The sequence below is a fragment of the Pan paniscus genome, chromosome 1 (genome assembly GCF_029289425.2).
Source record: "Pan paniscus chromosome 1, NHGRI_mPanPan1-v2.0_pri, whole genome shotgun sequence".
NCBI classification, from domain to species: Eukaryota; Metazoa; Chordata; class Mammalia; order Primates; family Hominidae; genus Pan; species Pan paniscus.
Genome location: NC_073249.2, coordinates 79,877,944 through 79,892,001, shown reverse-complemented (window position 1 = coordinate 79,892,001; position 14,058 = coordinate 79,877,944). Strand labels below are relative to the sequence as shown.

At 41.3% G+C, this 14,058-nt stretch overlaps 1 protein-coding gene across 7 annotated transcripts in view; it reads right to left on the bottom strand.

Annotated features, from left to right (window-relative positions):
* SCYL3 (SCY1 like pseudokinase 3) overlaps positions 1–14,058 on the bottom strand; it is a 57,068-nt gene that overhangs the window by 20,358 nt on the left and 22,652 nt on the right. For all 7 annotated transcript variants that reach the window (XM_063604023.1, XM_034940217.3, XM_034940197.3 and 4 more), the window contains 3 exons: positions 5,190–5,375; positions 2,562–2,675; positions 279–335 (listed from right to left, as the gene is read on the bottom strand). In XM_063604023.1, the coding sequence (XP_063460093.1) occupies positions 279–335; positions 2,562–2,675; positions 5,190–5,375 (357 nt within the window). The remainder of the gene's footprint in view (positions 1–278; positions 336–2,561; positions 2,676–5,189; positions 5,376–14,058) is intronic.

Below are 14,058 nucleotides of genomic sequence, written 5' to 3'. Positions count from 1 at the left end.
GACTAATACAACTACTTATCATGAAATGGGTATAATTGTCTGTTCACACTGAGGTATCTCTACCTCTAAACAATATCATAGGTGTTTATGTGACAAAAAAATTTAAGCTGGCTCCCTAGCTGTGGTGATAAGATTAATCTTAGAAAGCTTTAAGGCCAGAGGAATTATGAGGCATCTATAACTCAGTAAAGAAAGGAATAAGCAGAGGAAAGTTTTTTAAAATTTCATACTCAATTACACAAAGGCGCCTTCATTATATGTGAAGTATATCATCTTACCATCTCTTCAGGAGGGATAGATGCTGGGTCTCTTATTGACTGAATACTCCTCAGAAACTAGACAGAGAAATAAATTAAAGAAAATGATTCATACATATGTTTGGTGAACTAATCTCTTACATCAGGTTACATAAGCAATGAGCAATGCAAACAGCACCAATTAAACCTTCAAATCAATGCCGCATATTAGATGCACAAATTTAAAATGCTTCTAATTTTAAAAATGCAAATAAAGTACCTGGCACAGCACAAGGCACAGTAATAAATGGTAGTTCCTTTTCCTCTCCCCTTCATCTGGTTTAACAGACACGCTCTGCTGTTCAGAGGCATCTGTGCATCTCATTTCCTTATATGGAAATTAGAACACTTCTTTCTTTTCCTGCTTAGATATTAACAATAAGAAGGCTTTTCTAGCACAGAACAAATCTGTCATTAATCTCACTAAATCAAATGAATCTTAAGTCTTGCTACCACACGAGATTAGAAAGTTGAGAACCTTAGTTACGGAGACAAAACCAACATCCACAGAATAAGCATATTAATTTGCTAGTTTCGAAGACTATTTTTGAAGAGCCTATATGTCCCGAACATCGTTTAGGGCACTAGGAATACAAGATGAATGCAATAAAGTTTCTGCCCCCAATCAGGTGCTCATAACCTAGAATGTAAACTAAGAATCTCTATAAATGTGCTAAGTGCCCTGGAAGCACTGGGGTGACTAATTTTGTTGGGCAGGGGAATGCCTAGGGGAAGGAGTCACAGAAAGGAGATTGAAGCCAGATCTTAGATGAGTTTACATTTTCCAGAAGCCAATGGGAAGAAATGCATTCCAGCAACAGAATGGCCTACAAAGAAGAAGAGTGTGAAGGAAGAAGGCATATGTGGGAACACAGCTGAACTGCATGGAACAAGATGTAACCAGACTATAGCTCAAGAACTCTTGAGTGAGGCCAGGCTCGGTGGCTCATATCTGTAATCCCAGCACTTTGGGAGGCTAAGGTGGGCAGATAACCTGAGGTCAGGAATTTGAGACCAGCCTTGGCAACATAGCAAAATCCCATCTCTACCAAAAATATAAAAAATTAAACAGGTGTGGTGGTGTGCACCTGTGGTCCCAGCTACTCAGGAGGCTGAGGTGGGAAGATCACTTGAACCAGGGAGGCAGAGGTTGCAGTAAGCCGAGATCGCACCACTGCACTCCAGCCTGGGTGACAGAGGGAAATTCCGTTTCCCAGCACTCCCCAAAAAAACCTAAATGGTAAATGAGGCTGAGAAGGTAGGCTGCAGAAAGATTGTGAAGGGCCTTATATCCCATGGCAAAGAATTTGGAATAAACAGCACAGAAAGGATTACATGCTATATACAAAGTACACAAAAGGTAAATTCAGGGAAGAAAGAGATCAATATGGACAGAATAACCAGAAAGATGTCTTTGTGGTAGAACATCTGAACTAAGCAAGAACCCATGAAGGTGCACGTTAGACATGGCCCAAGTTAAGTGTGGAAGCAGCACAAAAAAGAATAGGGGGAATTAAGCTGAAACAGTAAGTCAACAGTGAGCCCCATTTCCGTAGGGATATTAAGATGGAAATGGTTTTTATTTTTTCTTTAAGAAAGAGTGAATGCAGCAGTAACAGGCAAAATGTGAAAAGAACACACAAAACAGAAAACAGAAAGGTTCATCAACCTGGGAGGGAAACATGCAGAACTCTCAGACAAAAGTATAAGGAATACTACATCAGCAACAACACAGTCCACTAGGAGTTAAGATGCACAGGTCCTAAATCCCGCTACTAAGATACCATGTATGAAATTGGGCAACTCGGACAATTGTTCAAAGAACATTTTCTGAATACCTAGTATGTGCCAGGCACTATTCTAGGTAGAGGTATAAAGATAAGAGACTCACACCCTTAAGAGCCCAACCAATGGAATACAAGACAGATACATAAAGGTAATTTCACTATCAAGTGGTATGATCCAAGTAAGTACAAGGTACTATGGGGCAGAGAGGAGGGGCATTTAACTCAAATATCTGAACAAAACATTTTACCTCTCTCAGTCTCAGGTTTCCCCATTTATAAAATAAGGAGAAAGGATACATGACCCCCACTGCCTCTGAGGAACAAAATGCTATAATTCTATAAATGAGGGCACTGACAAAAAATTCAAGTCTCCAAATCTAAGACCAAGCTAACACTGAAGGAAAGTGCCTAGGCAAGAACCACAGACCAAGACGCTATTAAAAACCAAGTAAGGAAGGGGGGCTGTCCCCTGGCTTACCTCTGGTGTGGCCTGAGAAACTTTACAAACAGTTTCCATTCCTCCTAGCTTCCAGTGTCCATCTTCACTCACAAACACAGATGATAAACAGACATTATTGTGTGTTAGGTGTCCCTGGAAAAAAAAAAGAACAGAAGGAAGAGTGCCACTCCAGGATCTGAAATAGAAATTTACTTCAAAAAATGTTTTTCTCCATCTCTCACAATCTTTATTTTAAAAAACTAAATACTAATCACCAAAAAAATTATGACAAGCCTTCCCACTTGTGGCATAATAAATGGAACTATAAGAAACAACAAATTGAATGAAGTTAGATAAAAATAAAAATGGAATGGAAGGGCTTCTGTTATCTCCCCCTGCCTCATGTGGCAGGTTAATAAACACATTAAAGCCAGTGCACACAGTCATCTCCCGATTTCTATGGGAGTCAGGGGATATACATGTTCTTAAACATACATTTACAAGTCTGTATAATCTATATTATTTGCTTCCAATGCCTTTAAAGATAAAATATATCTTTGCTCACATAGGTTATTTTATTTATTTTCTTCTCTAAATTCTTTCTCACCCACATTCTGTCACGAACCCAGATCTACTTCATCTGAAATCTTGTTAGTAGGCATTAAAAAAATTCTGCCTGAAGAAGAGGAAAATGGAATGATAAGGACCACCAGAAATATCCCACAGACTGGCCAGGTGCAGTGGCTCACGCCTGTAATCCCAGCACTTTGGGAGGTCGAGGCAGGCAGATCATGAGGTCAGGAGATCGAGACCATCCTGGCTAACACGGTGAAACCGCGTCTCCATGAAAAATACAAAATATTAGCCGGGCATGGTGGCGGGCGCCTGTAGTCCCAGCTACTCGGGAGGCTGAGACAGGAGAATGGCATGAACCCGGGAGGTGGAGCATGCAGTGAGCCGAGATCGCACCACCGCACTCCAGCCTAGGCGACAGAGTGAGACCTTGTCTCAAAAAAAAAAAAGAAATATCCCACAGACCACAAAAGAGCCCACTTTAAAACTGTAAAAATAGTACAGTCAAATAAGTAAAAGAAAGGGAGAAAATAAGAACAGGATTCAGGTATTTAAGTTTTTTTCCCCAAACCAAAAATCATTTCAGTGATAAAAAAGTATGTTTAAAGTTATTATGCATGTATGTAATGTATGTATTTATTACAGGGTCTCTGTTGCCCCAGCTGGAGTACAGTGGTGTGATCACAGCTCACTGCAGCCTTGACCTCCTGGGCTCAAGCAATCCTCCCACCTCAGTCTCTGGTGTAGGGGGACTACAGGCATGTGCCACCATGCCTGGCTCATTTTTTTAAATGTTTTTGTAGAGATAGGGTCTTGCCATGTTGCCCAGGCTGGTCTCAAACTCCTGGGCTCAAGCAATCCTCTTGCCTCGGCCTCCCAAAGTGCTGGGATTACAGGTGTGAGCCACTGCGCCTGGCCAAAAGAGCACTTTAAATATTCTACCCAATACATCAAATGTGTAAATATTTTTATAGAGAATACTCCAAAAGATAAATATTTTTTAAAGGAAGGTTTAGAATAGTGTGTATAGTATATCTCCATTTGAGAAAAAAATGAAAGAGAAGAAGTATACACACTAGATATTTGTTTTATATGCACAAAGAACATCTCTGGAATAATACACGAGTTACCACCATTGCCTCTGAAGAGAGGAATTAGGGCACTGGATTCAAGGATGGGAGAGGGACACCTCACCCACATACTGTACAAACTTTTTAACCATGTGTATGCACTTTTGTCAACAAAGAAGATATTTCTCCCCACTGAACCACTAATAATTCTCGTTATCATGCGAACTTGTAAATGCACTTTTAAGAGACTATAAATCCAACATGATATTTGGAGAATCTGTCTCCAATTAATTGAAAAAAATTTAAAAACATACATAAAGATGAGTCAAGTCCAAGTGTTTCTAACCTGTGACTAGTATTTTTTAATCTTGGTGGACTGCCAAAGACCTTAATGCTTCAGAATGCAAATACCATTAAGAAAACAGTAATACTGTCAAGAAACAGACCAGAAGTAAACCTAGGAACCATCTTCTAGTAATAGCAAATATCATCAGAGAGCCAAGCACACTGGTTACACCACAGAATGTTAAGAGGCTGTCTCTCAATTGGCCCCAACTACTCAAATGGGAAAGGAAAGGATATGTATGTATTCTGCCTCTTCCTAAGAAATGGTCATTTCTTTCTTCAAAATCTAAAATGGGACACAACTCCTGAAAACAAATAGGAACTTTAGTCTATGGCAGCACTGACATTACACCTTTTCTTTGTTTTAGTAACTCATGCCAGCTGTAGCTATTTTTAGGCAAAGAATTATCCAAAACTAGAGACAGACTATAGTAAACTAAAATAAAATTCTATAAGTAACTGTCCAGGGACACAGAACTAGTTGTCCATTCTATAAAACCTCTATCTATAGCACCTCTTGTGCCTTCCAACATGCTATTTTTCCTCAGGAAGTTTTCTAATAATAACACTTAACTTACAATTTCTGTACACACCATAATTTATAAGTATTACCACACACATCACCCCCCCACCCCCATCTACATCAGAGTCTGTGATGCAGACTATACAGGTTACTTACTCTGTCATGAAGGAAGATAAGAGCCAATAATATGTCATAGATCCCAGCACAGACCTCTGCAGAAGACAATGTTTCCAAAGCCACTTCCAGGGGCTGTACTCGCTCAGTGACAAGATGAATGCCATCCACTTCCACAGTACAAGATAAAAATCTTAGCAAGCAAGGGTGACGAAGTGTCTTCAAATGCTTTAAAAATACAAACCGAAGAGTTGAAGTTAATGACCCCAAACCAGATTATAGTTTCATATACATTATGGGGGAAATCAGAAAATGTATACTTACAGTTAAGGCTCTTTTGAGCTCCCTACCTTCCTCCCTACCCACTAAATTTCACATAAGGCAAAGATCTATTACTTGTTCTGACATCATTCAATTTACTAACATTTAAATGGCTCTACAGAAATTTCCAGTTCCATTATTGTAGTGTAAGCCTCATAAGAGCCCAGATCTCTCAACGATTACTGCTATAAACTGAACAAAGTACCAGAAACAACTGAAATCCTGACAAGTAAGCAAATGCAAACAGATTATGGAGGGGAGTCAAACCTGAAGAAGCGACACCCATGGGGTAAGTTTCTTGGTTTGGGGAAATTTTCCCCTTCTCACAGCTATGCATGGTGACAGGCCCCAGTTGCAAAGCAGTGTAACAAAGGTGCTAAAAGTCCAGTAAAAACTTTACCATCTTTCTGGCTGAAAGAATGATAGAAAAGAACCAAGGAAGGTGAGTATGAGGAGGGTATCCCAGAGAGGAGAGAGCTGGAGAGATGCCCTGATTTTTCACATACCCACAAATTCTCAGAAGCAAGCATCCACTGGATAGACCCAAACCAGCAGAGCAAAGTTTTGAGAGACAGGTTGCAAATACCATTCACAGGAAGAGTAAGAGGAACTAGTTCAAAAACATGAGGCCTGAACCTAAATTAGCTGCCTGCTAAATAAAAAACATCAGCATTTTCCAAAGGATTATAACAGAGCAAAGAATTATGTGACATCGTATTCAAAATGTCCAGGATGCAACTCCAAACTACTCAACATACAAAGAACCACAAAAATGTAACACATTCTCAATGGAAAAGACAACCAACAAACACCACTCCAAGGGGCCTCAGATATTAGAAGTACCAGAAAGAATTTAAAGCAGCTATTATAATCATCCTCCTAGAGATAAAGGAAAAGTTATAAAATAAATAGAAAAATTTAAATTTCCAAAAGAAAAATAAAAGATTGAAAATCAAAAATTAATATATAGACTCATCAACAGAATGAATATGACAGAATACAGAGTCAGTAAACTTGAAAATATTAACCAATCTGAAGAATAAAAAATGTTTTAAAAAATGATCAGAGGGGCCAGGTTTGGTGGCTCACAACTGTAATCCCAGCACTTTGGGAGGCCAATGCAGGAGGATCACTTCAGCCCAGGAGTTCAAGACTAGCCTGGGCAACACAGTGAAATCCCCATCTCATAAAGAAAAATTAAGAAAGAAAAAAAAGAGACCAGAGCCTCAGACACCTGTGACAATAACAGAAGGTCAAATAAATATAACTGAAGTCCCAAAAAGAGAAAAGAAAAAAATCGGGGCATAAAAAATACAATGGATGAAAATTTTTAAATGGATAAAAATACTTAAAGTATTTAGCCAAATGTAAATTTTACAGACTTGAAGAATTTCAGTGAATATAAAACAAGATAAATTTTTTAAAAAGCACACTTAAACATATTACCATCAAACTGCTAAATATCAAAGATAAAAAAATCTTAGAAGCAGCTAAAGAAAACACATTACATGGAGGAGAATGATGATTTAAACAACTGCAGACTTCTCATCAGGAAAGGTGGAGGGCAAGAAACAATGAAACATGTTTAAAATGCTGAAAGAAAAAACTGTCAGCTTGGAATACTGTATCCAAGCAAAAGTAACCTTCAGAGGAAAAGGCAAAAGAAAAGCACTTTTGGTGACAAAAAAAAAACGGAAAATTTCTTGCCAGAAGACCTGCTATATAAAAAATGCTCATGGAAGTTCTTCAAATGGAAGAAAAAATGATACCAAAGGGAAACTTGGATCTTCAGGAATGACGGAACGGCATCACAAACGGTAAATATTACAATAAATATGAAGGCCACTTTTTTTTTTTTTTTGAGACGGGGTCTCACTCTATCGCCTAGGTTGGAGTGCAGTGGCGCAATCTCAGCTGACTGCAACCTCCGCCTCCCGGGTTCAAGTGATTCTCCTGCCTCAGCCTCCCGAGTAGCTGGGACTACAGGCTTGCACCACCATGCCCAGGTAATTTTTGTATTTTTAGTAGAGACAGGGTTTCACCATGTTGGCCAGGCTGCTCTCGAATTCCTGACCTCGGGCAATCCGCCCACCTCAGCCTCCCCAAGTGTCGGGATTACAGGCGTGAGCCACCGTGCCCAGGTGAAGGCCACATTTTTACCTCTTCAGTTATTTAATCACTATTTAAAGCAGATATTGTAATACTTCCTGGTGAGGTTTTCAATGTGTGTGAATGTACAATTAATATGTAACAAAGAATGGTAGGGATAGGAGGCTGAAGATACCTACATTACAAGGCTTCTACGTTTTATGTGACATAGTACAATATTAACCACAGTAGACTATTTTTTGCCCTATTTATTTTTAATTTTCTTAAATTAAAAAAATTGATAATATGCATATTTTGGGGGAGTACCTGTGATTTTAATACTTTCATAAAATTTGCAAAGATCAATGTAATTGGGATATCCATAACCTTAAACATTTGTCTTTTCTTTAAGCTAGAAACATTAGAATTATTCTCTTCTAGTTATATAAAAATATATAAACGATTACTGTAAACTAGTCATCCTACTGACCTATCAAACGCTAGATCTTATATCTTCTATCTTGTATCTTCTAACTGTGTATTTGTACCCATTATCAACCTCTCTTCATCCCCTACAATCTCCTACCCTTCCTGGCCTCTGGTAACCACCAGTCTACTCTCAACTGGTATGAGATCAACTTTTTTAGATTCCACATGAGTGAGATCTTGCAGTGTGTGTCTTTCTGTGCCTCATTTACATCACTTAACACAGCGGTCCCCAACCTTTTTGATACCAGGGACCAGTTTCATGAACACAATTTTTTCATGGACCAGGGGTGGGGGGATTATTTCGGGATGAGACTGTTCTACCTCAAATCATCTGGCATTAGTTAGATTGCCATAAGTGCACAACCTAGATCTCTTGCATACACAGTTCACAATAGGGTTCCTGCTCCTATGAGAATCTAATACTGAGAGGTGACAGCGTGCTGGCAGTCCTCACAGCCCTCGCTCGCTCTCGGCGCCTCCTCTACCTGGGTTCCCACTTTGGCGGCACTTGAGGAGCCCTTCAGCCCACCACAGCACTGTGGGAGCCCCTTTCTGGGCTGGCCAAGGCTGGAGCCAGTTCCCTCAGCTTGCAGGGAGGTGTGGAGGGAGAGGTGCAAGCGGGAACCGGGGCTGCCCACGCAGCTTGTGGGCCAGCTGGAGTTCTGGGTGGGCGTGGGCTTGGCGGGCCCCCCACTTGGAGCAGCCGGCAGGCCCTGACGCCCGGGGCAATGAGGTGCTTAGCACCTGGGCCAGCGGCTGCAGAGGGTGTACTGGGTCCCCCAGCAGTGCCGGCCCACCGGTGCTGCACTCATTTTCTCGCCTGGCCTTAGCTGCCTTCCCGTGGGGCAGGGCTCAGGACCTGCAGCATGCCATGCCTGAGCCTCCCACCCCTCCCTGGGCTCCTGTGCGACCCCAGCCTCCCTGACCAGCGCCGCCCCCTGCTCCACGGAGCCCAGTCCCATCGACCACCCAAGGGCTGAGGAGTGCGGGCACATGGCACGGGACTGGCAGGCAGCTCCACCTGCAGCCCCAGTGCGGGATCCACTGGGTGAAGCCAGCTGGGCTCCTGAGTCTGGTGGGGACGTGGGGAACCCTTATGTCTAGCTCAGGGATTGTAAATACACCAGTCGGCACTCTGTATCTAGCTCAAGGTTTGTAAACACACCAATCAGCGCCCTGTGTCTAGCTCAAGGTTTGTGAATGCACCAATCCACACTCTGTATCTAGCTACTCTCGTGGGGACTTGGAGAACCTTTGTGTCCACACTCTGTATCTAGCTAATCTGGTGGGGAGGTGGAGAACCTTTGTGTCTAGCTCAGGGATTGTAAACGCACCAATCAGCGCCCTGTCAAAACAGACCACTGGGCTCTACCAATGAGCAGGATGTGGGTGGGGCCGGATAAGAGAATAAAAGCAGGCTGCCCAGCCAGCAGTGGCAACCCGCTCAGGTCCCCTTCCACATTGTGGAAGCTTTGTCCTTTCGCTCTTTGCAATAAATCTTGTTGCTGCTCACTCTTTGGGTCCACACTGCCTTTATGAGCTGTAACACTCACCGCGAAGGTCCACGGCTTCACTCCTGAGCCAGCGAGACCACGAACCCCACCAGAAGGAAGAAACTCCGAACACATCCGAACATCAGAAGGAACAAACTCCAGACACGCCGCCTTTAAGAACTGTAACACTCACCGCGAGGGTCCGCGGCTTCATTCTTGAAGTCAGTGAGACCAAGAACCCACCAATTCCGGACACAATACTGCTGCTGATCTGACAGGAGACAGAACTCAGATGGTAATGCTCGCGTGCCCACTGCCCACAGCCTCCTGCTGTGCAATCCTGTTCCTAGAGGCCACGAACCAGTACCAGCCTGCAGCCTAGGGGTTGGGGACACCTGACTTAACATAATGTCCTCTAGGTCCTAACATGTTATTGCAAATGATGGTATTTCATTCTTTTTATGGCTAAACAGTATTCCATCGTATATATACACAACATTTTCCTTATCCATTCATCCACTGATGGACACTTAGGTTGATTTCACATTTTGGCTATTGTGAATAATACTGCAATAAATGTAAGAGTGCAAATATCTCTTTTTTATATTGATTCCCTTTATTTTGGATACACACCCAGTAGTAGAACTGCTGAATCACTGGGTAGTTCTGCTTTTAGTTTTTTGAGGAACCTCCAGTTTTCTGTAGTGGCTATACTAATTTACATTCCCACCAACAGTATATGAGGGTTCCCCTTTCTCCACATCATCACCAGCATCCATTACTGCCTATCTTTTTGATAAAAACCATTTCAACTGGGATGAGAGCATATCTTTTTTTTTTTTTTTGACGGAGTCTTGCTCTGTCACCCAGGCTGGAGTGTAGTGGCACGATCTCAGCTCACTGCAACCTCTGTCTCCCAGGTTCAAGCAATTCTCCTGCCTCAGCCTCCCGAGTAGCTGGGATTACAGGTGCACACCACCATGCCAGGCTAATTTTTGTATTTTTTTTAGTAGAGATGGGGTCTCACCATGTTGGCCAGGCTGGTCTCAAACTCCTGACCTTGTGATCCGCCCTCCTCAGCCTTCCAAAGTGCTGGGATTACAGGCGTGAGCCACCACACCTGGCCAAGAGGATACCTTATCGTGGTTTTGTTGTGCAGTTCTCTAATGATTACTGCTACTATTTTATATACCTGTTGTCCATTTGTGTGCCTTTTGAGAAATGTCTATTCAGATGTTTTGCCCCTTTTAAAACTGGATTATTTTGTGTTTTTTGTTATTGAGTTGTTTGAGCTCCTTTTATATTATGGCTATTAATCCCTTGTCAGGTGGATAGTTTGCAAAACAAGTAGACTATTAAAGACTAGTTAACATATATTAAATCCCTAGTGCATCCATTAAAAAATATATAAAGAAATATAGCCAAAAAATCAAGATATATTAAAATGGAACACTAAAAAATATTCAATTAATCCAAAAGGAGGAGGAACAGAAGAAAAAAGAGCGTAAGGGGACAAATAGAAAGCAAACAATAAGATCCAACTACATTAATAATTACATTAAATGTTAATGATCTAAACACTGGAAATAAGAGTAGATTAAATCAGCAATACCCATCTATATGTTGCCTATTAAAGAGACTTTAAAAATGAAGACATAGATGGACTGAAAGTAAACGGATAGAGAAGGATACACTACAAAAATAGTAAGCATTAAGAAAGCAGGAGTGGCTATATTCCTATCAGACAAGATACACTTCAAGACAAAGGGTACAGCCAGAGATAAAAACAGATTATTTCTTAAAGAAAAATAATTTATTAAAAAGACATAATTATGTATGTGTATTTGTATAATAGCAGAGTCTGAAAATATACATGAAGCAAAAATTGGCAAAATTAAAGCGAAAAATGGACAATTCTACAATCACAGCCGGAGACTTGAACACCCTTCTCTCAATAAAACTAGCCTCTCCCCACAAAATAATAACAAGAAAAACACAGAAAACATGAATAATGTCAACTATGTTGATCTAATAACATTAACACTACACTGAACTGCAGAACACATATTCTTTTCAAGTGAACATGAAATAATCACAAAAATAAGACTATATGCTGGGCCATCAAACAATTTTGAATGGATTAGTACCTTACACTTACCCTAATGCAGGCACATCATAGACCAGAGGTTGGCAAACAGTTTCTGTAAGGGCCAGATAATAAGTATCTTGGCTTTAAAGGCCGTAGGGTATCTGTGGCCTCTTCTCTGTTTTTTTTTTAAACAGCCCTTTAAAAATGTAAAAACCGGCCAGGTGCGGTGGCTCATGTCTGTAATCCCAGCACTTTGGGGGGCCGAGGCGGGCGGATCACAAGGTCAGAAGATCGAGACCAGCCTGGCTAACACGGTGAAACCCCGTCTCTATTAAAAATACAAAAAAAATTAGCCAGGCGAGGTGGCGGGTGCCTGTAGTCCCAGCTACTTGGAGGCTGAAGCAGGAAAATGGCGTGAACCCGGGAGGCGGAGCTTGCAGTGAGCCGAGATCGCACCACTGCACTCCAGCCTGGGTGACAGTGCAAGATTCTGTCTCAAAAAAAAAAAAAAAACTGTAAAAACCATTCTTAGCTAATCTAGGTGTAAGTCTGCTCACCTCTGCCACAGATCATCAATGAATGTAAAACACATTTGCAAAATATTTTAATTTTGTTTATTCTGTTTTCTTACATTTTACCTTTTTAATTATTATTTACTCCCCTTGAAAATGTTTATGCTGGGCGCCGTGGCTTTCTCCTGTAATCCGAGCACTTTGGGAGGCTGAGGTGGGTGGATCACTTGGGCCCAGGGGTTCAAGACTGGCTTGGTCAACAAGGCGAAACCCCATCTCTACAAAAAACTACAAAAATTAGCTGGGCACGGTGGCGCCCACCTGTGGTCCCAGCTACTCAGGAGACTGAGGTCGGAGGATCGCTTGAGCTGGGGAGGTCGAGGCTGTAATGAGCCATGATCACGTCACAGCACTCCAGCCTTGGCAACAGAGCAAGACCCTGTCTAAATAAATAAAATGTTTAAACAACTCACTGGGTATGGATACCCCAACTTTTAGAAACCCCTACAATGGAATATTCCTGCTTCCTGACCTGTTTTCTTTGTCCTACTTTCTAAGCAGACAGTAGACACAGATGAAATGACAAGTATAAAACAATTTTGTGTCTGAACAAGGGAGTATCTTCTCTAGATAGTCCTGTAACAGCTCTATCAGATCCTGACTTTCCAATCCCCACCCATGCAGCATATTTTGCAAGTTTTAACATGAGTAACAGGAGATCCACAGTCCAAAATTCCCCCAACATTGAATAATTTTATCATTTATTTACAGCAAAAAGAAACTGCTGCAATGGTGGTTTTCCTTACAAACCATGAATTTCTGAAAGAAATTTCATGATATTAAAGCTCTAGGGTCTACCCTATACAATCACTGAGGAAGCCCTGTAAAGCAATCAGATTGGGAGGAGAGTGATGAAATATTTTATTTGGAAGATAACCCTCAATATATTACCAGGTGGCATTTTCATAAATAAGCAGTGAATACTGAACGTTCCAAACACCTTCTTGGAGGACTATGGGCTAGCATAAGAATCCATACCCTGCATTGGTACAATTTTTGTATCAGATGCCTCAAACTTTATTAAACTACTTCCAGGCAGGGTCATAGGAAAATCTTCTCAGTGGGTTGGTTTCTCCAATTACATTTTTTTTTTTTTTTTTTTTTTTTTTTTTTTTTTGGAGACAGAGTCTTGCTATGTCACCCAGGCTGCACTGCAGTGGCACAATCTTGGCTCACTGCAACCTCCGCCTCCCAGGTTCAAGCGATTCTCCTGCCTCAGCCTCCCAAGTAGCTGGGACTACAGGCGCCCGCTACCACACCCAGCTAATTGTTTTTGTATTTTTAGTAGAGATGGGGTTTCACTATGTTGGCCAGGCTGGTCTTGAACTCCTGACCTTGTGATCCGCCCACCTCGGCTTCCCAAAGTGCTGGGATTACAGGTGTGAGCCACTGTGCCCAGCCTCCAATTTCTTTTATTTTCTTATAATAATCTCAAATTTTGCCAACTCTGGGAATAGCTCCAATAGGGTTTATTTATTTATTCTTAGGAAGAAAGTTGTTACCCTCGAGTTAATTTAATAAAAAATAATTAAGAAAATATTGAAAAAAATTTATTTAACTAGCAATTACAAACTAATAAATACAGCAAAGATCCAGATAAACCAAAAATTGTGTTAGCAGGTTGGTTAAATGAGTGCAGTTAACTGGGAATAATTTTTTACAAGTGTTTTTTTGTTTCGTTTTGTTTTGTTTTTGAGACAGAGTGTCGCTCTTGTTACCCAGGCTGGAGTGCAATGGTGTGTTCTCAGCTCACTGCAACCTTCGCCTCCCGGGTTCAAATGATTCGTCTACCTCAGCCTCTCGAATAGCTGGGATTACAGGCGCCCACCACCATGCCTGGCTAATTTTTGTGTTTTTAG